General features: G+C 45.5%; 1 protein-coding gene across 5 annotated transcripts in view; it reads right to left on the reverse strand.

Moving 5' to 3' along the window:
- Positions 1 to 24,323, reverse strand: part of LOC140396561 (coiled-coil domain-containing protein 91-like) — a 266,598-nt gene that overhangs the window by 167,536 nt on the left and 74,739 nt on the right. For all 5 annotated transcript variants that reach the window (XM_072485328.1, XM_072485327.1, XM_072485326.1 and 2 more), the window contains exons 4-5: positions 19,493 to 19,677; positions 134 to 334 (exon numbers count right to left, since the gene is read on the reverse strand). In XM_072485328.1, the coding sequence (XP_072341429.1) occupies positions 134 to 334; positions 19,493 to 19,677 (386 nt within the window). The remainder of the gene's footprint in view (positions 1 to 133; positions 335 to 19,492; positions 19,678 to 24,323) is intronic.

The following is a 24,323-nucleotide window of genomic DNA, read 5'->3' on the forward strand; positions in this document are numbered from 1 at the left end:
AAAAAATGTAAATATTGCAAGTTCCAAAATAGGTACATCTTCCCTGTGAAAATTGTTTCTAATTAACTGCGGAATGTTTTTTACCCAATGACTATGACACACAATGTAGACTTTACACATGCGACAACAGTACCTCTTTAATTCTGAGCTTTTCCTCTTCTGCAGCAGAAAGCTTTGCTTCCATATTTTCCAGCGATTCTTTGTAACATGCTTCCATTTTGTTTGTTTCTTTGGGCACCACGTGGCCGACAAGGACATCTGCAGATGCAGACTGTTGTGGATCTATTTCTTGTGAGCTTGTTGGTACAGGTGCAAAATCCACTGATGGTTGAACCTGTATTTGAAATGTAAAATCATTCTTAATGATTAATTTGAACTTCACACTATAAAACAAGTAAAAGAAAAATTACAATCTGATGAATACTAGAACTCAAAATTATCTGTAGTGATGCCATTCTCATCTTTGCTATTGAAATAAACCTCGTGACTCCTGAGATACAAGGAGAGAATCATGTTTACCAATGCTTCTTGGAACGATTATTCTCCATCTCAACCAGGCTACCTGGGAAACAAAAATTAGGTACCTCTCCAGCCACAAGATTAGGGAAATTTCTGAAATATTTTTTCCACAACAAAAATATTAAAGATTGTCAGCCCTGCGCATGCGTGGTCCGGGATCCGGCGATTCTCCGGTCGTTTACCGCACAATCCGCGGGTGCTCCACGCGACACCGATGCTAGCCCGTCACCGGTACCAGAATTGATGAGAGGTTTGTGCCTGTTTTCCCATCGTGAATCACCCGCGGATTCTCTGTTGGTACCATTAGCCTCAGGAACGGAGAATTACGCCCCGTGTGTCTTTGTTAAGCTAAGGGAAGAGTAAAGGAGTATCATACTCTGTAATCCATAATCTTAAAATCTGTGTGTCTTGGTAATGCTAAGGGAAGAGTGAAGGTGTATGTATCATAATCCAATTTTTTTCATGTTTAATAAATAAATGTTTCTTGGTGTTAAAACTAATTCTGTGACTCAGTTCCTCCACGTTTTATAAACAAAAGTTAGTCTTTTGAGCCAGGATTCCATTCTGGGATATTCCCATCCAGTTAAAACACCAATTGGGATGGCAACAGACTCCTAAATTTGTCTGCATCAGTTTGATTTGAAATCCTTTGGTTTCAAGGTCCCGTAATAACTTTTGATTATTTTTTCCAGAAAATTCAGCATTTTCATGAAGTCCTCCCTTAATCACCTTGATTAAGTTCCTGAGGGGTCTTGACAGGGTGTATGTGGGATAATCTAGAACTCGGAGTCACCGTTTAAAAATATGAGATCGCCCATTTACAATGGAGATGAGGCACAATTTCTTCTCTCGGATGGTCACGGTCTTTGGAGCTCTGCTTCCACTGCCTTTCAGGAAGAGAGTCTTTGAATACTTTTAAGACAAGTGAAGGATAGATTTCTGGTTAGAAAGGGGCAATAGGTTATCAGGGGTAGGTGGGGGGTAGATTTGAGGTTACTATCAGATCAGATGATCTTATTAAATGGCAGAGCAGGTTCGAGGAGCTGAATGGGCTACTCCTGCTCCTTGTTCGTATGCTTGTATATTGTTCTCAAGAGCAAAATGCTCCAGTTCTTTGCGCTGTGGCGGTCAACTCTACGTTAAGTATTGCCTGGTGTGAATCAGGAGTTTCAGTCTGGCATGACAGTCTCTGCCACATTTGCTGCAGAGGAAAACAGTGGGCTGAGAAGGTGCATGATTTGCTGACCTCTGTTTCCTCTGGGCCCTCTTCTCTGCCTGCTATGATTTTTGTTTCTGCCTGTCTCACCAAATTCCCTTCCAAACAGTCAGCGGCCAAGGGACACAGCTGTCAGTGACTGTACCTCAAGTGTTAATGTCCACCGTTTTCATATCTCATTTACAAGTGTCCTCGTAGCGGGGGTATGAACGCCCAAGACGTCATGACCCAGGGGCCAGCTCACCGTAAGAATGTCTTTGGGTATACTGTTGTCATCTATCCGATCAATATGGCCGAGCCAACTGTTATGGTCCAGGGTTTAGAGAACCCCAAAGTGTATCATGGAGTTCACCTGACCCACAACTTTTAATAGATTTTGGTTATGGGGAACACAAGGGCCCACTTTACAGGTGTGATGCAACAGAGATCTAAGATTATTTTTAAACAAAAACAATGTTTATTCTATGAACCCAATTAACATTTTTATAAACATACAGTGAACATCTTACCAACCATCAATTCAAATACCCCCCCCCCAAAGAATACAGTACTCTATAAGACATCCAGAAGACAAAAACCCTTTTTACATAAGGACAGCAGGTTTAAATTCTCTACTGAGAACAGTTACCACTTTGAAATCATCAAATGAATATTCTTTAGCTTGCAGAGATTCAGTCACATCCCGTAACAGCCTCCCCGAACAGGCGCCGGAATGTGGCGACTAGGGGCTTTTCACAGTAACTTTACTGAAGCCTACTTGTGACAATAAGCGATTTTCATTTCATTTCATTTCACATCTTGCTGTGACTGCAGCTTCTCCAAATCTAAAACAAAACTAAACAGAGCCACAAAGCAGCTTTTCAGCTCAAAATCAAAGTGCAAGACAGAAAAACAGCCCAGCTCCACCCACACGCTGACATCATTGCTGCCATTTGAGAAACACACATTTTTTTAAGGGACTCTTACATGACACAACACAGACGTCATTGCCTTAGCAATGATTATACGCTGATGGAATTAGCATGTTCAGGGACCTCGGAGAAGGTGACCTCATTCTGCCAAGAGTTGCGAATGGCACATCTGAAATGGTGGAACTCGTGTAGAGCCACATGTTGTCCAGATCTCACCACGGTAGAGGACTGCACTGAGGATGCAGGCTTGTTATTCTCATATTTTGGTCTTCTCAGTTTAGTTGCTGTTGTTCCACACTCTTACTCAGCTTGGGCATGACAGCTGCAGCTTTTGCAAAGCGCGTGTTGGTTTCAGCATCAACTGAGAGATTGCTGCTGATTGTGGAGCCGAGATGTGTGAAGCTAACAACAACCTCTTGTGTCACATTGTCAACACTGATAGATGGTGTTACGGCAATATCCTGGGCCATGGCATTTGTCTTCCTGCTGCTGATGGTCCAACCAAACTCTTTACAAGCGTGAAAGGATCTGTCCATTTGCCACTGAAGATGTTCCTTGATACGGAATGCTCGTGTGGCACTGTCAGCGTAGAGCAACTCTAATGACAACTTGGCGCAACTTTGCCTTGTATCTCAGACAAGCAAAGGGGCACATCTTTCTGTCTGTTTTTGTATGTAAGTAAAGACCCTCTGTGTAATGTTCTTTGATTGGGCTGATGTTGAATCTTGTAGTGTGAACAAAGAACATTAGACTTTGCTTTATAAACAAAGTTATTTATTACCAACATTACACTAACGGCTTACTAAAATGTCTAAAATCAATATAGTTGGAAAACTTAGATCTAGGACAAACAGAGTTATTATCTCTGGGTTGTTACCCGTGCCACGTGATAGCGAGACGAGGAATAGGGAAAGAGAGGAATTGAACGCGTGGCTACAGGGATGGGTGCAGGAGGGAGGGTTTCAGATTTCTGGATAATTGGGGCTCATTCTGGGGTCGGTGGGACCTCTACAAACGGGATGGTCTACACCTGGACCAGAGGGGTACCAATATCCTGGGGAGGAATTTGCTAATGCTCTTCGGGAGGGTTTAAACTAGTTCAGCAGGGGCTTGGGAAGCTGAATTGTAGCTCCAGTATACAGGAGGTTGAGAGTAGTGAGGTCATGAGTAAGGTTTTAAAGTTGCAGGAATGTACCGGCAGGCAGGAAGGTGGTTTAAAGTGTGTCTTCTTCAATGCCAGAGCATCCGGAATAAGGTGGGTGAACTTGCGGCATGGGCTGGTACCTGGGACTTCCATGTTGTGGCCATTTCGGAGACATGGATAGAGCAGGGACAGGAATGGTTGTTGCAGGTGCCGGGATTTAGATATTTCAGAAAGCTCAGGGAAGGTGGTAAAAGAGGGGGAGGGGTGGCATTGTTAGTCAAGGACAGTATTAAGGTGGCAGAAAGGACATTTGATGAGGACTCGTCGATTGAGGTAGTATGGGCTGAAGTTAGAAACAGGAAAGGAGAGGTCACTATGTTAGGGGTTTTCTACAGGCCTCCGAAAAGTTCCAGAGATGTAGAGGAAAGGATTGCAAAGGTGATTCTGGATAGGAGCAAAAGCAACAGGGTAGTTGTTATGGGGGACTTTAACTTTCCAAATATTGACTGGAAACGCTATAGTTCGAGTACTTTAGATGGGTCCGTTTTTGTCCAATGTGTGCAGGAGGGTTTCCTGACACAGTATGTAGATAGGCCAACGAGAGGCGAGGCCGTATTGGATTTGGTACTGGGTAATGAACCAGGACAGGTGTTAGATTTGGAGGTAGGTGAGCACTTTGGTGATAGTGACCACAATTCGATTACGTTTACTTTAGTGATGGAAAGGGATAGGTATATACCGCAGGGCAAGAGTTATATCTGGGGGAAAGGCAATTATGATGCGATGAGGCAAGACTTAGGATGCATCAGATGGAGAGGAAAACTGCAGGGGATGGGCACAATGGAAATGTGGAGCTTGTTCAAGGAACAGCTACTGCGTGTCCTTGATAAGTATATACCTGTCAGGCAGGGAGGAAGTGGTCGAGCAAGGGAACCGTGGTTTACTAAGGCAGTCGAAACACTTGTCAAGAGGAAGAAGGAGGCTTATGTAAAGATGACACATGAAGGTTCAGTAAGGGTGCTCGAGAGTTACAAGTTAGCTAGGAAGGACCTAAAGAGAGAGCTAAGAAGAGCCAGGAGGGGACATGAGAAGTCTTTGGCAGGTAGGATCAAGGATAACCCTAAAGCTTTCTATAGATATGTTAGGAATAAAAGAATGACTCGGGTAAGAGTAGGGCCAGTCAAGGACAGTAGTGGGAAGTTATGCTTGTAGTCCGAGGAGATAGGAGAGGTGCTAAATAAATATTTTTTGTCAACATTCACACAGGAAAAAGACAATGTTGTCGAGGAGAATACTGAGATTCAGGCTACTAGACTAGAAGGGCTTGAGGTTCATAAGGAGGAGGTGTTAACAATTCTGGAAAGGGTGAAAATAGATAAGTCCCCTGAGCCGGATGAGATTTATCCTAGGATTCTCTGGGAAGCTAGGGAGGAGATTGCTGAGCCTTTGGCTTTGATCTTTAGTCATCTTTGTCAACAGGAATAGTGCCAGAAGACTGGAGGATAGCAAATGTTGTCCCCTTGTTCAAGAAGGGGAGTGGAGACAACCCCGGTAACTATAGACCAGTGAGCCTTACTTCTGTTGTGGGCAAAATCTTGGAAAGGTTTATAAGAGATAGGGTGTATAATCATCTGGAAAGGAATAATTTGATTAGACATAGTCAACGCGGTTTCGTGAAGGGTAGTTTGTGCCTCACAAACCTTATTGAGTTCTTTGAGAAGGTGACCAAACAGGTGGATGAGGGTAAAGCAGTTGATGTGGTGTATATGGATTTTAGTAAAGCGTTTGATAAGGTTCCCCACGGTAGGCTACTGCAGAAAATACAGAAGCATGGGATTCAGGGAGATTTAGCAGTTTGGATCAGAAATTGGCTACCTGGAAGAAGACAAAGGGTGGTGGTTGATGGGAAGTGTTCAGACTGGAGTCCAGTTACTAGTGGTGTACCACAAGGATCTGTTTTGGGGCCACTGCTGTTTGTCATTTTTATAAATGACCTGGAGGAGGGCGTAGAAGTGTGGGTGAGTAAATTTGCAGATGCCACTAAAGTCGGTGGAGTTGTGGACAGTGCGGAAGGATGTCACAAGTTACAGAGGGACTGCAGCGCTGGGCTGAGAGGTGGCAAATGGAGTTTAATGCAGAAAAGTGTGAGGTGATTCATTTTGGAAGGAATAACAGGAAGACAGAGTACTGGGCTAATGGTAAGATTCTTGGCAGTGTGGATGAGCTGAGAGATCTCGGTGTCCATGTACAAAGATCCCTGAAAGTTGCCACTCAGGTTGAGAGGGTTGTTAAGAAGGCGTACAATGTGTTAGCTTTTATTGGTAGAGGGATTGAGTTTCAGAGCCATGAGGTCATGTTGCAGCTGTACAAAACTCTGGTGCGGCCGCATTTGGAGTATTGCGTGTAATTCTCGTCGCCACATTTTGGAAGGATGTGGAAGCATTGGAAAGGGTGCAGAGGAGATTTACCAGAATGTTGCCTGGTATGGAGGGAAGATCTTATGAGGAAAGGCTGAGGGACTTGAGGCTGTTTTCATTCGAGAGAAGAAGGTTAAGAGTTGACTTAATTGAGGCATACAAGATGATCAGAGGATTGGATAGGGTGGACAGTGAGAGCCTTTTTCCTCGGATGGTGATGTCTAGCACGAGGGGACATAGCTTTAAATTGAGGGGAGATAAATATAGGACAGATGTCAGAGGTAGGTTCTTTACTCAGAGAGAAGTACGGGTGTGGAATGCCCTGCCTGCAACAGTAGTGGACTCGCCAACACTAAGGGCATTCAAATGGTCATTAGATAGACATATGGACGATAAGGGAATAGTGTAGATGGGCTTTAGAGTGGTTTCACAGGTCGGCGCAACATCGAGGGCCGAAGGGCCTGTACTGCACTGTAATGTTCTATGTTCTAATGGTCTAACACTAACTTACACAAAGATATTACAGAGCTATTCTAATATGGGACTGCTACAAACTCTTTACTGACACCTTCTCCCGGAACACATGGTGCCTCCAGGTCATGTGCCTGCATACTCTCACCACCTGCAGGTTGGGTGCTGGAACTATAACAGTTATACATATATTATTATTCACATACAGATGATAATATAGATCACAATCTATTTATCATCACACTCTGAGAATGAAAAATGAAATGAAATGAAAATCGCTTATTGACACAAGTAGGCTTCAAATGAAGTTACTGTGAAAAGCCCCTAGTCACCACATTCCGCCGCCTGTTCGGGGAGGCTGATATGTGAATTGAACCCGCGCTGCTGGCCTGCCTGGGTCTGCTTTAAAAGCCAGCTATTTAGCCCACTGTGCTAAATCATGACCCGAGATATATGACAGCAACAAAGAGAATATGCCAAACGGGTTTTGGTGTCAGAACACAACCCTGTTTGACCCCACTGCAGATCTCAAAGCATTCTGATGTTGCCCCTTTACTAGCTACCTTTATCCATCATATTGTCATGGAAAGAGGGGATCACATTGAGCAGCTTCAGTGGACAGCCAATTTTTCCAGAAGCTTGAATAGATCAACTCTATTCACATGGTCAAATGTTTTGATGAGATCGATGAAGTCAATATATAATGGTCTCCTTTGTTCACGGCATTTCTCTTCCAGCTGCTGGACCAAAATGGTCATGCCAGTTGTAGATATTCTAGTTCTGGGATTCAGGGTAGATGTGTTCGTCTGGAATTTGAAGTCTGACAAGGGCAACACACACCACTCAGCAGGGAGATGCCTCAATAGCTGTTGCAATTGCAGCAGTCACCCTTGTGCTTGCACAGGGTCACAGTCTTTGTACACACATATTCTGCGGCACAGCACCCAACTCCCCCCTCCAGCTGAAACCGGGAAGTTTGTGGAGTTGCTGAAGGAGTGCTGGTTTCCCATTCTTGAGGAGTTCATCAGAACCTGCAGCTTTGCCCATAAGACCATAAGACATAGGAGCGGAAGTAAGGCCATTCGGCCCATCGAGTCCACGCCACCATTCAATCATGGCTGATTTCAACTCCATTTACCTGCTCTCTCTCCATAGCCCTTAATTCCTCGAGAAATCAAGAATTTATCAACTTCTGTCTTAAAGACACTCAACGCCCCGGCCTCCACCGCCCTCTGTGGCAATGAACTCCACAGACCCACCACTCTCTGGCTGAAGAAATTTCTCCTCATCTCTGTTCTAAAGTGACACCCTTTTATTCTAAGGCTGTGCCCCGGGTCCTAGTCTCCCCTGCTAATGGAAACAACTTCCCTACATCCACCCTATCTAAGCCATTCATTATCTTGTAAGTTTCTATTAGATCTCCCCTCAACCTCCTAAACTCCAATGAATATAATCGCAGGATCCTCAGATGTTCATCGTATGTTAGGCCTACCATTCCTGGGATCATCCGTGTGAATCTCCGCTGGACCCGCTCCAGTGCCAGTATGTCCTTCCTGAGGTGTGGGGCCCAAAATTGCTCACAGTATTCTAAATGGGGCCTAACTAATGCTTTATAAAGCTTCAGAAGTACATCCCTGCTTTTATATTCCAAGCCTCTTGAGATGAATGACAACATTGCATTTGCTTTCTTACGCACACAAGTGCGTAGCTTAGCTATGCTGGTTCAATATCCATCTCTTCCATGATAGGCAGATTTTCTTTTGTGTTTTGAGCTTCCTCAGTGAGTGTTCTCCCTTGTGTACAACTCAAGGTAGTCTTGCACACATCCCTCCAACTGTTTATTGCAGTCGGTGCTGACCTTCCTGCCTTTGTTTTCTTTGCTGAAGGACCGGTTGTCTTTTTGTACATGCCTCTAGCATTGCGGTGTCAAAGTACATCTGGAAGTTCTGGAAACATAACAGTTATCATTGGCGCACCGCCCCCGCAGTCTAGTAGACTTTACTTCAAGTGGTTCACAATGCATTTAGAATGTTCTCGCTCAGATCACTCTTATAATTCTTTTTTTTTTTAATTTAGAGTACCCAATTCGCTTTTTCCAATTAAGGGGCAATTTAGTGTGGCCAATCCACCTCGCCTTCTGATCTTTGGGTTGTGGGGGTGAAACCCACGCAAACACGGGGAGAATGTGCAAACTCCACACGGACAGTGACCCAGGGCCGTGATCGAACCTGGGACCTCGGCGCCGTGAAGCAGCAGTGCTAATCATTGCACCACCATGCTGCCCCTGCTCTTATAATTGTTGAGAAAGGGGTGGTACAGTGGTTAGCACTGCTGCCTACGGTGCTGAGGGCCCGGGTTCGAATCCCAGCCCTGGGTCACTTTGTGTGTGGAGTTTGCACATTCTCCCCGTGTCTGCGTGGGTTTCACCCCCACAACCCAAAGATGTGCAGGGTAGGTGGATTGGCCATGCTAAATTGCCCCTTAATTGGAAAATAATAATTGGGTAACTCGAAATTAAAATTAAAATAATTGTTGCGAATGCGGTATTGTAGATGGTGTCATAATTATGTACCATTTCACTGCCAGAGAGCATCTGTTCAATCAAATCAGGGAACTATTAGCTTTTATCTGGATAAGGCTGGTCTTGATACAGGATGGCATTTCTGCTTTGAATGATAAAAACTTCAAGTATTAGATCCTAACCTGGTGCACACCAAAAAGTGTGTTAGTCAAGACTGTGGTCGCTGCATGTGTTGAGGATGCTGTTCAGAGAGCTGCATTTGATGATGATCAGATCCAGCTGGTGCCAATGCCCTCATTCCAGATGTCTCTGTTCTAGAACAAGGTGTTGTTGCTCAAGTTCAAGGTAGGAGCTAGGCTCGAGTAGTCTCGGCCCGTTCTCATTTATCTTCCCAAACCATGATTGTCCAAAGCAGGAAGGACGTACCTCCTGTTTTGGACCACTCGCATTGAAATCCTTCAGTAGGCAAAATCTTCTGCCTTTGGGATTCTGCTATTAGCAATGTCAAAAATCTTCCGCCTCTGTTATGCATCACAACGTTAGCTCATAGGTACTAATGGGGCGAGCTGGTCTCTTTAGGTTTAGAGGTGGATGGAGAAAGTACGATCTGAATCATTTGTGAGGGGTTTGATTATCTAGATGAGAGTGTTCCTTATGTTAGGAAAACAAAGGTAGTGTTAAAAGGTTTATATTTGCAATGGTAAACATTAGAAATAAGGTCTAGTTTTAAGTGGATTTAATTTAATGTTTCAGTGCCTGGAAGGGTAAAACCTCTTGTTAGATTCATGTTGGACAAAGGTGTTTTGTATGTATGTGTGGGGGTTGTCCATGCCACCCTCCACCGGTAGCGGAGTTCCCAATTCGGCGGAGAATCACGTGCTGGGCAAAGAACAGGATTGGTAAATGCTCTGGTCCCCACCGACAATGAGCTACAGCCTCGCGCCAGTGGGAGGATACAAATGGGTCACTTGAATCTATTTGCATCCGATTAATAGGCTGAATGCCTGATTCTCCATACCGCCTCCTGCCCTCTCAGCCAGGATTCACGCACGCGTGGATTGGTGCGAGTATTTTATTTTATTTTTTTTTCAATTTTAGAGTACCCAATTCATTTTTTTCCAATTAAGGGGCAATTTAGCGTGGCCAGTCCACCTAGCCTGCACATCTTTGGGTTGTAGGGGCGAAACCCATGCAAACACGGGGAGAATGTGCAAATTCCACATGGACAGTGACCCAGAGCCGGGATCGAACCTGAGACCTCGGCGCCATGAGGCAGTAGTGCCACCGTGCTGCCCTTGGTGTGAGTATTTTTTATTTTTTTTAAATATTTTTATTCTCTTCCTTTTTCACATTTGCTCCTGCATTTACACCCATCAACAATAAACAATAATCAGCAAGATATGTCAATCCCCATAATAACAACAATCCCATCCGCCCACCAACCCCCAAACATCAGCCCGCATGTTTACATAAACAAATGACAAAAAGGAATCAGGGATTACCCATAGTCACCCTTAATCTACACAGCCCCCCTCCCCCCACCAAACTAATGTTCGATGTTATCCAGTTCTTGAAAGTGCATAATAAATAGTGCCCATGACTTGTAGAACCCCTCCGAGCTTCCCCTCAGTTCGAACTTAACCTTCTCAAGGGTCAAGTATTCCAACAGGTCCCCCCGCCACGCCAGGGCACTGGGTGGAGAGGCTGCTCTACATCCCAGCAGGATCCGCCTTTGGGCGATCAACGAGGCGAAGGCTATGATATCTGCCTCCGCTCCCGTTTCCAACCCTGGCTGGTCCGACACCCCGAATATGGCCTCCTGGGGACCCGGGTCCAGTTTCACACGTACCACCTTGGAAAGTACCCTAAACACCTCCTTCCAGTACTCCCCTAGCTTTGGACAGGACCAAAACATATGAACGTGATTCGCAGCCCCCCCCCCCCCCCCCCCCCCGCAACGCTCACACTCATCCTCTACTCCTTCAAAAAATCGGCTCATCCTCGCCCTCGTGAGGTGCGCTCTATATACCACCTTCAGCTGTATCAGCCCCAACCTCGAACATGAGGTGGAGGCATTCACCCTCCGGAGCACCTCACACCAGACCCCCTCCTCTATAATCTCTCCCAGCTCTTCCTCCCACTTTGCTTTGATCCCTTCCAGTGGTGCCTTATCCTCTTCCAAAATAGCTCCGTACACCGCTGACACTGCCCCCTTCTCCAGTCCCCTTGTCGTCAACACCTCCTCCAGCAATGTGGAGGCCGGTTCCTCTGGGAAGCTCTGTATCTCCTTCCCGGCAAAATCCCGAACCTGCATGTACCTAAACACTTCTCCCTGCTCTAGCCCATACTTCGCTTCCAGCTCCCTCAATCCTGCAAACCGACCCCGAAGAAACAAATCTTTTAGAGTCTTAATCCCCATCTCTTCCCATTTGAGTATTTTTAAGCGTAGTCCTGATGCGGTGGACCTTGCAATGGATCACGGTGATATGTATTTCACATAGGTACCCTAAAGTCTATCACAGGACCCCCCTCACAATGGAAATCCTGCCAGCCCTATCAGAACCCCCCCCCCCATATCAGAGACCCTCCCTCTTATTAGAGATCCTCTGGAAGCAAAAGGGTAGTCCAGGTAGAAACTGAAAAATCGCATTTTATTTCACTTCCCTTTCCTTACAACTGCTGCCTTAAACAGAAGTGTACAAAGCGCAGCTGTTACTTCGTAGAAAGCCAAAACACATCACAAAGCCCACCAGATCCTTTGATCAGCGAGGATTCTATTAACTTTCAAAGAGATATAGTTTTTAGGAAGCTCTTTCCACGCAGCCAGGTGTTTGGATTGTTTATTTATGCTTGAACATATCTCAAATACTCTGCTGTGAAGCAATCTACACTGTTTATAATCACCTAAGGGATAAGTGCTTTCACTTTCTCTTTTTTTATTAGCAGAAAGCACTTTTGATGTGGTAACGATCATTAGCTGATGAGGGGTCTCTGATATGGGAGGACTCCCTGATTTTTTTTTGCAGAAAGCACTTAACTGCTTTTGCTATGGGGGGTCTCAGATATGGGGGGGGCCCAGATAGGGGGGGTCTCCGATTATGGGGGGTCTCCGATTATGGGGGGGTCTCCGATTATGGGGGGGTCTCCGATTATGGGGGGGTCTCCGATTATGGGGGGGTCTCCGATTATGGGGGGGGTTTCCGATTATGGGGCGTCTCCGATTATGGGGGCGTCTCCGATTATGGGGGTGTCTCCGATTATGGGGGGGTCTCCGATTATGGAGGGGTCTCCGATTATGGGGGGGTCTCCGATTATGGGGGGGTCTCCGATTATGGGGGGTCTCCGATTATGGGGGGGTCTCCGATTATGGGGGGGGTCTCCGATTATGGGGGGTCTCCGATATGGGGGGGGTCTCCGATATGGGGGGTCTCTGATATGGGGGGGCTCCGATGTGGGGGGGGGGGTTCCGATATGGGGGGGCTCCGATATGGGGAGGGCTCTCCGATATGGGGAGGGCTCTCCGATAAGGGGGGTCTCCGATAAGGGGGTGTCTCCGATATGGGGGGTCTCCGATATGGGCGGTCTCCGATATGGGGGGGTCTCCGATATGGGGGGGGGTCTCCGATATGGGGGGGGTCTCCGATATGGGGGGGTTCCGATATGGGGGGTCTCCGATATGGGGGGGGTCTCCGATATGGGGGGGTCTCCGATATGGGGGGGTCTCCGATATGGGGGGGTCTCCGATATGGGGGGTCTCCGATATGGGGGGGTCTCCGATATGTGGGGGTCTCCGATATGGGGGGGTCTCCGATATGGGGGGGTCTCCGATATGGGGGGGTATCCAATATGGGGGGGTATCCAATATGGGGGGTCTCCAATATGGGGGGGTCTCCAATATGGGGGGGTCTCCAATATGGGAGGTCCGGAGGTCTCCAATATGGGGGTGGAGGCCTCCGATATGGGGATGGAGGTTTCTGATGTGGGGGGGGGTCTCCAATGTGGGGGAGGGGTGGTCCCCTATATGGGGGGTGCAGGGTGGGTTCAGGTTGCCCTCATGTGGCGTGCTGTAGGGGACTGACCCAGCCAGACCTCAGGATCGGGCCACCTGCTCAAAATGGTGCCCGATAGCAGGATTCGTAATGGAATCCCGGGTGTTCCTTGCCACGCATAAATTAGCAGCAGCGTCAGAGCTGACCCGGAACGATTCTACTTTACCTGATAGAATTCTTAACAACCCAAATATCGTAATTATGATCCTTGCTTTACAAGGAAATTTACCAGCATCAAAAGGAGTAACATTTAAATGTCATTAGTGGCAGCTGTACCAATTTCTGATCTATGCTAATAATCAGTAAGGTTTCCCACCAATAATCAGATGAAATGACAAATGAAAGAAACGTTGGTCAATAGTCTTGAATTGCCTCAAAGTCAATTATGCCATTGTTACACCATAGCAGAGATATTCATCAGGAGAACAAGTTCCCGGGTTAGTTAATTTTAATATTCTTGTTGTAACTTAAGTATAGAAACCGTATAAGTTGCTCACCTACCCCCTCAAGAAAACTCCATGCAACAACTGCTCAACTCTTCAAAAGTACTCCACTGATTTCTGACAGCAGCTGAACACTGTCTAGGAACAAGGCAATCAACTGACAAATAGTTGTAACTTGCTATTTGCACCAAATCTCCAAATAATATTGCACCGTCAGCATCAGTCTAGAATAGAATCAACATGCCCATTTAGTTACTGATTGAATCCAATAGATATGCTAGGGTAGCAGGAAGAATCCACACAATTTAATAATAATAATCTTTATTAGTGTCACAAGTCGGCTTACATTAACACTGCAATGAAGTTGCTGTGAAAAGTCAGTAAAAAGTGCAGTGTGTAGCTTAGTGTCTGATTGGCTGAAGCTGCCCCCACCTAATTGCTGAGAGGCCGTTATCTGTCAGTCACCTGAGGCCTGTTTAGTGGCACAAAGGTGCACATTGTATTCGTCTCCTTGAAGCTTAAGTAGTGAGAGTCACCCTGGTTAGCTGAGGTTTGTATAAAAGACAGACAGAAAGCGCACTCAGTAAGCTTTGCGCAGGTGAAGGAGACACATCCTGAGTGGGAATTGGAACTTGGTAATTCGGTGCAGAGTGGGAGAAGGTGCTTTTTCCCTACTGTTTTGTTCTCTTTCTTCTGGCCTGTAACTGTTAATCTGCAGGGAGCGAACCAGAGAGCATCTGAGAACCTGGGAAGGTAACCGATTTTTATTTATTTGCATTTTTATTACCTTTTCAAATTAGGGGGGGGGGGGGGGGCGGAGACGACGACTGATGTGACATCACAGTAAAGCAGTGACCTGATTGGCTGGTTGGGAATCTACACTAAATTTAAAAGTTAAGCATTGTTAAACTAATTCAACATAATTACTTAATTATAATTTAGAGGGGTATCTAAGCCAGAGATCGGAGAGTACTGTATTTAGCTTTCACATTTATAGTAGAAATCTAGTGCTAGGAAACAGTAACTCTTTTTTTTAAATTTAAATTTAATTTACTAATTAATTGACACAATGTCAGTTAGAGGGGTGCAGTGCTCTGACTGTGAGATGTGGCAGGTCCGGGAGGCTTCCAGCGTCCCAGATAGCTTCATCTGCAGAAAGTGCACCCAACTAGAGCTCCTCACAGACCGCATGGTTCGGGTGGAGCAGCAGTTGGATGCACGTAGGAGCATGCAGGAAGCGTCATAGATAGCAGTTATATAAATGTGGTCACACCCAAGGTGCAGCAGAGAAATGGGTGACCACCAGAAGGAGCAGGCAGTCAGTGCAGGAATCCCCTGTGGTTGTCCCTCTCGCGAACATGTATACCCCTTTGGATACCGTCGGGGGGATAGCCTATCAGGGGAAAACAGCAGCAGCCAGAGCAATGGCACCACGGTTGGCTCTGATGGTGGGTCAAAGCGCAGAAGAGCAATAGTCATAGGGGACTCTATAGTCAGGGGCACAGATAGTCGCTTCTGTGGACGTGAAAGAGACTCCAGGATGCTATGTTGCCTCCCTGGTGCCATGGTCCAGGATGTATCCGAACGGGTAGGGGGCATCCTGAAAGGGGATTGGCAACAGGCAGAGGTCGTTGTACATATTGGTACATTCTAATGACACAGACAGGAAGGGGCATGAAGTCCTGCAGCAGGAGTTCAGGGTGCTAGGCAGAAAGTTAAAAGACAGGATCTATAAGGTTGTAATCTCGGGATTAATCCCTGTGCCACGTGCCAGTGAGGCTAGAAATAAAAAGATAGAGCAGCTAAACATGTGGCTAAACAGCTGGTGTAGGAGGGAGGGTTTCCGTTATCTGGACCACTGGGAGCTCTTCTGGGGCAGGTGTGACCTGTATAAGAAGAACAGGTTGCATCTAAACTGGAGAGGAATAAGTATCATGGCCGTGAGGTTTGCTAGTGTCACACGGGAGGGTTTAAACTAGTATGGCAGGGGGGTGGGTACCGGTGCAATAGGTCAGAAGGTGAAAACATTGAGGGAGAACTAAGGAATAGGGCCAGTATGGCTCTGAGGAAGAGCAGACAGGGAGATGTTGCTGAAAACAGCGGGTCTGGTGGCCTGAAGTGCATATGTTTTAATGCAAGTAGTATTATGGGTAAGGCAGATGAACTTAGAGCTTGGATTAGTACTTGCCATTACAGAGACCTGGTTGAGGGAAGGACAGGATTGGCAGGTAAACGTTCCAGGATTGAGATGTTTCAGGCGGGATAGAGGGGGATGTAAAAGGGGTGGCGGACTTGCGCTACTGGTTAGGGAGAATATCACAGCTGTACTACGGGAGGACACCTCAGAGGGCAGCGAGGCTATGTGGGGAGTGATCAGGAATAAGATGGGTGCAATCACAATGTTGGGGGTTTACTACAGGCCTCCCAACAGCCAGCGGGAAATAGAGGAGCAGATAGGTAGACAGATTTTGGAAATGAGTAAAAACAACAGGGTTGTTGTGATGGGAGACTTCAACTTCCTCAATATTGACTGGGACTCACTTAGTGCTAGGGGCTTAGACGGGGCAGAGTTTGTAAGGAGCATCCAGGAGGGCTTACTAAAACAATATGGAGACAGTCCAACTAGGGAAGGGGCTGTACTGGACCTGGTACTGGGGAATGAGCCCGGCCAGGTGGTAGAAGTTTCAGAAGGGGATCATTTTGGGAACAGTGATCACAATTCAATAAGTTTTAAAGTGCTGGTGGACAAGGATAAGAGTGGTCCTAGGGTAAATGTGCTAAATTGGGGGAAGGCTAATTATAACAATATTAGGCGGGAACTGAAGAACATAGATTGGAGACGGATGTTTGAGGGGAAATCAACATTTGACATGTGGGAGGCTTTCAAATGTCAGTTGTAAGGAATTCAGGACCGGTATGTTCCTGCGCGGAAGAAGGATAAATACGGCAAATTTCAGGAACCTTGGATAACGAGAGATATTGTAGGCCTCGTCAAAAAGAAAAAGGAGGCATTTGTCAGGGCTAGAAGGCTGGGAACAGACGAAGCCTGTGTGGAATATAAGGAAAGTAGGAAGGAACTTAAGCAAGGAGTCAGGAGGTCTAGAAGGAGTCACGAAAAGTCATTCGCAAATAGGGTTAAGGAAAATCCCACGGCTTTTTACACGTACATAAAAAGCAAGAGGGTAGAGAGGGAAAGGGTTGGCCCACTGAAGGATAGGCAAGGGAATCTATGGGTGGAGCCAGAGGAAATGGGCGAGGTACTAAATTAATACTTTGCATCAGTATTCACCAAAGAGAAGGAATTGGTGGATGATGAGTCTGGAGAAGGGTGTGTAGATAGCCTGGGTCACATTGAGATCCAAAAAGACGAGGTGTTGGGCGTCTTGAAAAATATCACGGTAGATACGTCCCCAGGGCCTGATGGAATCTACCCCAGAATACTGAAGGAGGCTAGAGAGGAAATTGCTGAGGCCTTGACAGAAATCTTTGGATCCCCACTGTCTTCAGGGGATGTCCCGGAGGACTTGAGAATAGCCAATGTTGTTCCTTTGTTTAAGAAGGGTAGCAAGGATAATCCCGGGAACTACAGGCCGATGGGCCTTACGTCAATAGTAGGGAAATTACTGGAGAGAATTCTTCGAGACAGGACCTACTCCCATTTGGAAGCAAACGGACGTATTAGTGAGAGGCAGCATTGTTTTGTGAAGTGGAGGTCATGTCTCACTAACTTGATAGAGTTTTTCGAAGAGGTCACAAAGATGACTGATGCAGGTAGGGCAGTGGATGTTGTCTATGTGGACTTCAGTAAGGCCTTTGACAAAGTCCCTCATGGTAGACTGTTCTCACTGGAACGACGGAGGTTGAGGGGCGACCTGATAGAGGTCTACAAAATTATGGTAAGAAGTTTTACAACACCAGGTTAAAGTCCAACAGGTTTGTTTCGATGCCACTAACTTTCGGAGCGCTGCTCCTTCTTCAGGTGAATGAAGAGGTATGTTCCAGAAACATATATATATATAGACAGATTCATCTTTGAATCTGTCTATATATATGTTTCTGGAACATACCCCTTCATTCACCTGAGGAAGGAGCAGCGCTCCGAAAGCTAGTGACATCGAAACAAACCTGTTGGACTTTAACCTGGTGTTGTAAGACTTCTTACTGTGCTCACCCCAGTCCAACGCCGGCATCTCCACATCATACAAAATTATGAGGGGCATAGACAGAGTGGATAGTCAGAGGCTTTTCCCCAGGGTAGAGCGGTCAATTACTAGGGGGGCATAGGTTTAAGGTGCGAGGGGCAAGGTTCAGAGGAGCAGCGAGAGGCAAGTTTTTTTTACACAGAGGGTAGTGGGTGCCTGGAACTCGCTGCCGGTGGAGGTGGTGGAAGCAGCGACGATAGTGACATTTAAGGGGCATCTTGACAAATACATGAATAGGATGGAAATAGAGGGATACGGAACCGGGAAGTGTAAAAGATTTTAGTTTAGACAGGCAGCATGGTCGGCACGGGCGCCTGTTCCTGTGCTGTACTTTTCTTTGTTCTTTGTACCACAGTCCGGCCACTGTTCAGGTACACAAAAGGAGAATTCAGAATGTCCAATTCACCTAACAAGCACGTCTTTTGGGATTTGTGGGAGGAAACCAGAGCACCCGGAGGAAACCCACGCAGGCATGAGGAGAACGTGTAGACTCTGCACAGACAGTGACCCAAGCCAGATTCAAACCTGGGAGCCTGGGCTGTGAAGCAACAGTGCTAACCACTGTACCACCCTGCCGCCCCAATAGTCTTCTCTGTTGAAGACCAACATATATGCCCCAACAATACATGCCCAACCAGACAAGAGCTTCACATCCCTGGATCTTTCGCCATGTCAGACAACAGTCAGGCCACCTGCAGAGAAATGGCACTGACTCCTTATTCCCTCATACCTAGGACTGATCAATAATGCGGAAAGAAGTTAAAGAACATCATGAGGGCAGGGAAGGTTAGCATATCACCCTACTCACCCCTGTCCTCCTTACCCACATCTGCTACAAAGAAAACTTGTGCAACATGCATTTCAACTAGAGTTTAAATGGGCTAACTTTATGTAACTGACAACTTCCATCAAGCTTAAAATTAAAACCACAGTACTCAGTTACATACAAACCTATCACAGAGAGAGCCCAAACACTAACATAGAAACAGTTTAAATTAGGTAGCATACATTTTGCAAACATGCTTGATAGATCCTTTACTTCTAAAGCCACACTAACCGCACCCTGTGTAACTGCTATAATGATTTTCAACCTCGACAAATAGGCGCTTCAAGATAATTTTTTTTAAAACAAGCAATTCCTTCAGGGGTAACATATTGTATTCACAAAAAAAAAAATCACCTTTTCTGCCCCACCCATCACAAGTTGGAGAATGATACTGCATGTTATCTGTTCTCAACTGATCAATTTTTCTTCAGTCGAATTCTAAAGTTATTTTTCCTCTCGATCTTTTCTCACATTGGACCGCCTTTCTAATTTAATTATCTGCTCAGATTCTCTGCCAATGTATCCTCTTAACTGATCAGTGCGAGAGCCCAGGATCATTCTGCTTTTCTCTTCACCACTTGCAAAGATCAACTGACGTCCAGACTGTATGACTGAGAACATAAATATGTGCAAGAGCAGAAATGGGATTGTACCTTCAATAATGCTTTATAACCTCTGTCCTACTGGACCAATCAATTAAGGGATTTCTTAGTAGTCTGCATTTTAATTTTTTTTTCAGTTATCCATTTTCTTAAATTCAATAGTAAACTTACATGCTTTCCCTTTTCTGTTGCCACTTGTTCCACAAAGGCATTGTCTCCTGATTCAACTCCCAAGGTAGAGTCAGACTCATTTTCTGGAAAGAGAGCAGGTTTTGAAGTGTAGTTTTCAACAGATTGTGCAGGCTGGACAACAATGACATCTGCAGAAGAACTTTGAGTCAGCTCCACTCCTGGCCCTAATACACAAAAATTCAGGATTACAGAGGTAGTCAAAGTAATATAGTATGTTAACAACAATTGCAAGAATAGTTTCTGAGCACATTGGCAACTTGTGATATCATATACAGGTAAAGTTACAAGAAAAATATTTACTTGTATTTATATAGTACTTTTCATGAGCAAAAGACATCCCAAAGCGCTTTACGGGCAATGAAGTACTCTTGAAATGTAATCACTGTTGTAATGCAGCAACCTATTAGCACACAGCAAGTTCCCTCAAAGAGCAATGTGATAATAACCAGATGGCTTATTTTTGGGATGTCAATTGACAGTTATATAATGGGCAGGAAAACAGGGATAACTCTGGTCTTCTTGAAATAGTGATACGAGATCTGTTAAGTCCACCTGAGAGGTTGGATAAGACCTTGATGTAACATTTCATCTGACAGTTAGGTACTCCCTTCTCACTGTACTAGAGCATCATCCTAGATATTTGTGCTCAAGCCGTGAAAGAAATCTCCCGGTCCTGCCAACGGCGGTCAGTGTGACAGTGGGGAAACAGAATTTGGCATGAGGCCAAAAATCAGTTACCCAGCATTGGAATTAACTTTTGGAATTAAATGCTCAGGACTCTAAAGATGGTTTAAAGGGGGTTCAAGCTTCCCGATGTATAATGTTGGGAAGCCCTCCTGCATGCTCATCAAAAGGCCTCCTCATCAGAATTATGTTCCACGTCAAAATGAGAAGGTTAATTTTTTATGATCGTATGTAAAACATTGGCATGCAACTGGCGAGCTTCACTTCTTCCATGACATTAAAGTGAGTGGATGTTACTTTTGTCTCCTTGGGCACTGCTCATAGCTTCACTCATATCAGGTGCCAGTAGCAAAAACTGCACCAAGGCTGCACCAGGGAGGCAGGCAAAGGCAGAAGAGGTGGGAAAGTGTGTCCATTAAGATGGGCAGGGGAAGAAGGGGGAACAGAGTGTCCAGGAAAGTGTGTGCGTGTGTGTGAGGGGGGAATGGGGGATTGGGGGAGGGGTGGCACGAGTGCTTGTTGTGGGCATTCTTCCCCTAAAGAAAGACAGAAGGATTGACTGTCATGCCAATGATTGGATGAGTTCAGGAGCATGCATGTCTATGGCAGTTGCTGAGCCCTCTCCATCAAGCAGTAAAGTAGCAGGTTGTCCTGCAACTGATGTACAACTGAGAGTATGAAGTGGTTGGCACACAATGCAGATGTCCCATCTGCAGTGAGTTAATGGTTGACTGGATGCCTTTTAAATATGATGCCTGGAACTTCCTGCCCATAAAATGGTGACTTCCTATCTAGCCCCTTGCAAGAAGGTTCAGAGAAGATGTGATGCAATCCAAACCCTTGGGTGACATACCTGTGAATGCACACACTTACACTGCCTGATGCCATTATAAGATTGTCAATTTGCAGTGACAGTAGATGGTGCACATACCCTAGAAAAGTGCGGCAGATCATTCATCCTCTTGTGATATTGCTGGGCATTTCTGCACTGGGTCCAATGGGTGCTAACCTCCGCTGCGACCTCCATTCAGGTGGTCGCGGTCAGTCGACAGGGCCCCCTGCTTCTATCCTGGGGAAACAGCACCTTTCCGAGACAGCACGGAGAGTCTGCAAGGAGGCTTCGCTGAACCGAAGGGCCACATGTTGTTTTCTTCTCAATGACATGCTGAACAAGTAATCCAGACATCCTGGCTGCAGTGAGTTAATGGTTGACTGGATGCCTTTTAAATATGATGCCTGGAACTTCCTGCCCATAAAATGGTGACTTCCTATCTAGCCCCATGCAAGAAGGTTCAGAGGAGATGTACGAGACAAGTTTTTTACACAGAGGGTAATGGATGCCTGGAACTCGTTGCCGGAGGAGGTGGTGGAAGCAGGGACGATAGTGACATTTAAGGGGCATCTTGACAAATACATGAATAGGATGGGAACAGAGGGATACGGTCCCAGGAAGTGTAGGAGATTGTAGTTTAGTCGGGCAGCATGGTCGGCACGGGCTTGGAGGACCAAAGAGCCTGTTCCTGTGCTGTACTTTTCTTTGTTCTTTGTTCTTAATCAGCAAAGCCTGCACAGATGCATATTTAATGACCATGCAAGTTCTCTCATGGCTTGCTATCCCGTCCATGTTGTGGGAATCACTCCCACTTCTGCGCTTGCCACCAAACTTAGACTTCCGATCGGAAAATTTCACCCTTAGAGTGGGACTTGAATTCATAACTTTCGGACTCAGATGTGAGAGGGCTACCGGCTAAGCCCGGCTAAGCTGACATATTAAATCGCAGGATTTTCTTTTGAAACTGGACATACCTGAATCCAATCACCAACGACAAGAAGGTTCTACTAAATTTTAGACTTAATAGATTTTCCACAGAGTGACAGACAGAGAAAATGAATCCTAAAATGAGGCATGTATCCAAGTCCATTGCTTCACATTCCACTGGTCAAGCAGTGCTTCAAACAGAGTGATAAACATTATTCTTAAGATTTATCTAAAATCTCAGCCTTTAAGGGAGGCAGTGGCAGAATGGTATTGTCGCTGGACTATTAATCCAGAGACCCAGGGATGCTCTGGGCACCCAGGTTCAAACTCACCACAGCAGATAGTAGAATTTGAATTAAATCAATACAAATCTGGAATCAAAAATTAAATGAGTATGGCATCCAGGATCCCTGGTAAAACAGGAATCAATGGGAAAACTCTCCACTGGTTCGAGTCATACCTAGCAAAAAGGAAGATGGTCGTGGTTGCTGGAGGTCAATCGTCTCAGGTCCAGAACATCATTGCAGGAATTCCTCAGGGGAGTGTTTGAGACCCAGCCATCTTCAGCTGTTTCAATTACCTTCCTTCCATCATAATGTCAGAAGTGGGGATGTCCGCTGATGATTACACAATGTGCAGCATCATTCACAGCTCCTCAGATACCAAATCAGTCCATGTCCAAATGCAGCAAGGTCTGTACGATGTCCATGCTTGGGTTGCTAAGTGGCAAGTAAAATTCAGGCCACACAATTAAATGCTAGGCAATGCCCATTATTATGATCCCAGACCAGATCCCAACAGTGGCTAGGATGTTGGACAGTTAAGACGGTGTGGGAAAAATGAGTGATTGCAGGAAGAAAGTGATTTGGTATTTTTAAAACAAAATTTGATTAGGAATACAATATTAAACTCTTTAACTTCTTACCTGAAAAGAACAGTTTACAATTACCTCTTAAACACTACTACTCAATTCCCCATTAAACAACAAGGAACAAGCAGCTCTAAATCCATCTTATATTCAGCATGACATAGAATAATACTTGCTTTACAGAACTGATGTGGCTCTGGTCAGAACCCCTTCAGACTCTGGCTGAATATCTTCAAAAAGCTGGTTCACCTGGTGTGTTTCAGTTTCTTCCTGGTCTTTAGGCAGGACTGCTCTGCTTTAAATATTATTACTTTTTTTCTAGCTATCCTACTGTGAAGGATAGTGGACTCAATGTCAAACAGGTCAGACTTCAACTCCTCTCCTCAGCTTTTCCAAATTGTGTCTCTACATCCCTCAGCTACACTCAACAATGAAATCATCTCCCCAAGCTGAAAAGCAAATGAACTCTGCAGAGTAAAAGCACATTAACTCCCCAGACATCCCCCAGTCAAAGCACAGTGCATTAGCCCAGACTGAAAAACACATTCCTTTGGTCAATTTCACCTTTTGGCTCCTAAGATCACCCAAGCCCTGCAAAACAAAATCCTTTTTAAAAACATGCCCACTGCAGTCAAACTTACTATAACCCCAGGCCATAAATTGCCCCAATATTTAGAAGCCAATTTTCCTAAAATCCTCCATTTGTAATACCATCTCCAACAAAAGAGAATCTAACCATTGCCTTTTAACATTCAACGGCATTACAATCGCTGAATCCTCCACTATTATCATCCTGAGGATTACCATTGACCAGAATCTGAACTGGACCAGCTACATAAATATTGTGGCTACAAGAGCAGGCCACATGCTAGGAATCTTGCATCAAGTAACTCACCTCCTGACTCCCCAAAACCTGTCCACAGTTTACAAGGCACAAGTCAGGATGCAATGGAATACAATCCACTTTCCTTAATGAGTGCAGCTCCAACAACACTCAAAAGGCTTGACTTCATCCAAGACAGAGCAGCCGTTTGATTGGCACCCCATCCACAAACATCCACTCCCTCCTCAATCAACTCACCGTGGCAGCAGTGTGTACCATATACAAGATGCACTTCAGGAACTCACCAAGGATCTTCATACAGCATCATCCAAACACACAGCCACTACCATCTAGAAGGATAAGGGCAGCAGATACATGCGGACACCACCACCTGGACGTTTCCCTCCAGTAACACACTATCCTGATTTTTAAATATATCATCGTTCCTTCACTATTGCTAGGTCAATATCCCAGATGACCCTCTCCCTAACAGCATTGGTTTACAGTTTGGAAGGGCTATATCTGTATTAACGAGGTCAAAGGAAGAAAGTAGGTTTGATTTTAAGAGTCCTTTAAAAGGTTTAATTCAAAGTGGGTAAGTTATGTCAGGAGAGCTTGAAGCCGTGGTTTGCTCCTCCTGCTCTATGTAGGAAGCCGGGCGTGTTTCCAGTGCCCA

Source organism: Scyliorhinus torazame, chromosome 19, assembly GCF_047496885.1.
Source record: "Scyliorhinus torazame isolate Kashiwa2021f chromosome 19, sScyTor2.1, whole genome shotgun sequence".
In the NCBI taxonomy this organism is placed as follows: Eukaryota; Metazoa; Chordata; class Chondrichthyes; order Carcharhiniformes; family Scyliorhinidae; genus Scyliorhinus; species Scyliorhinus torazame.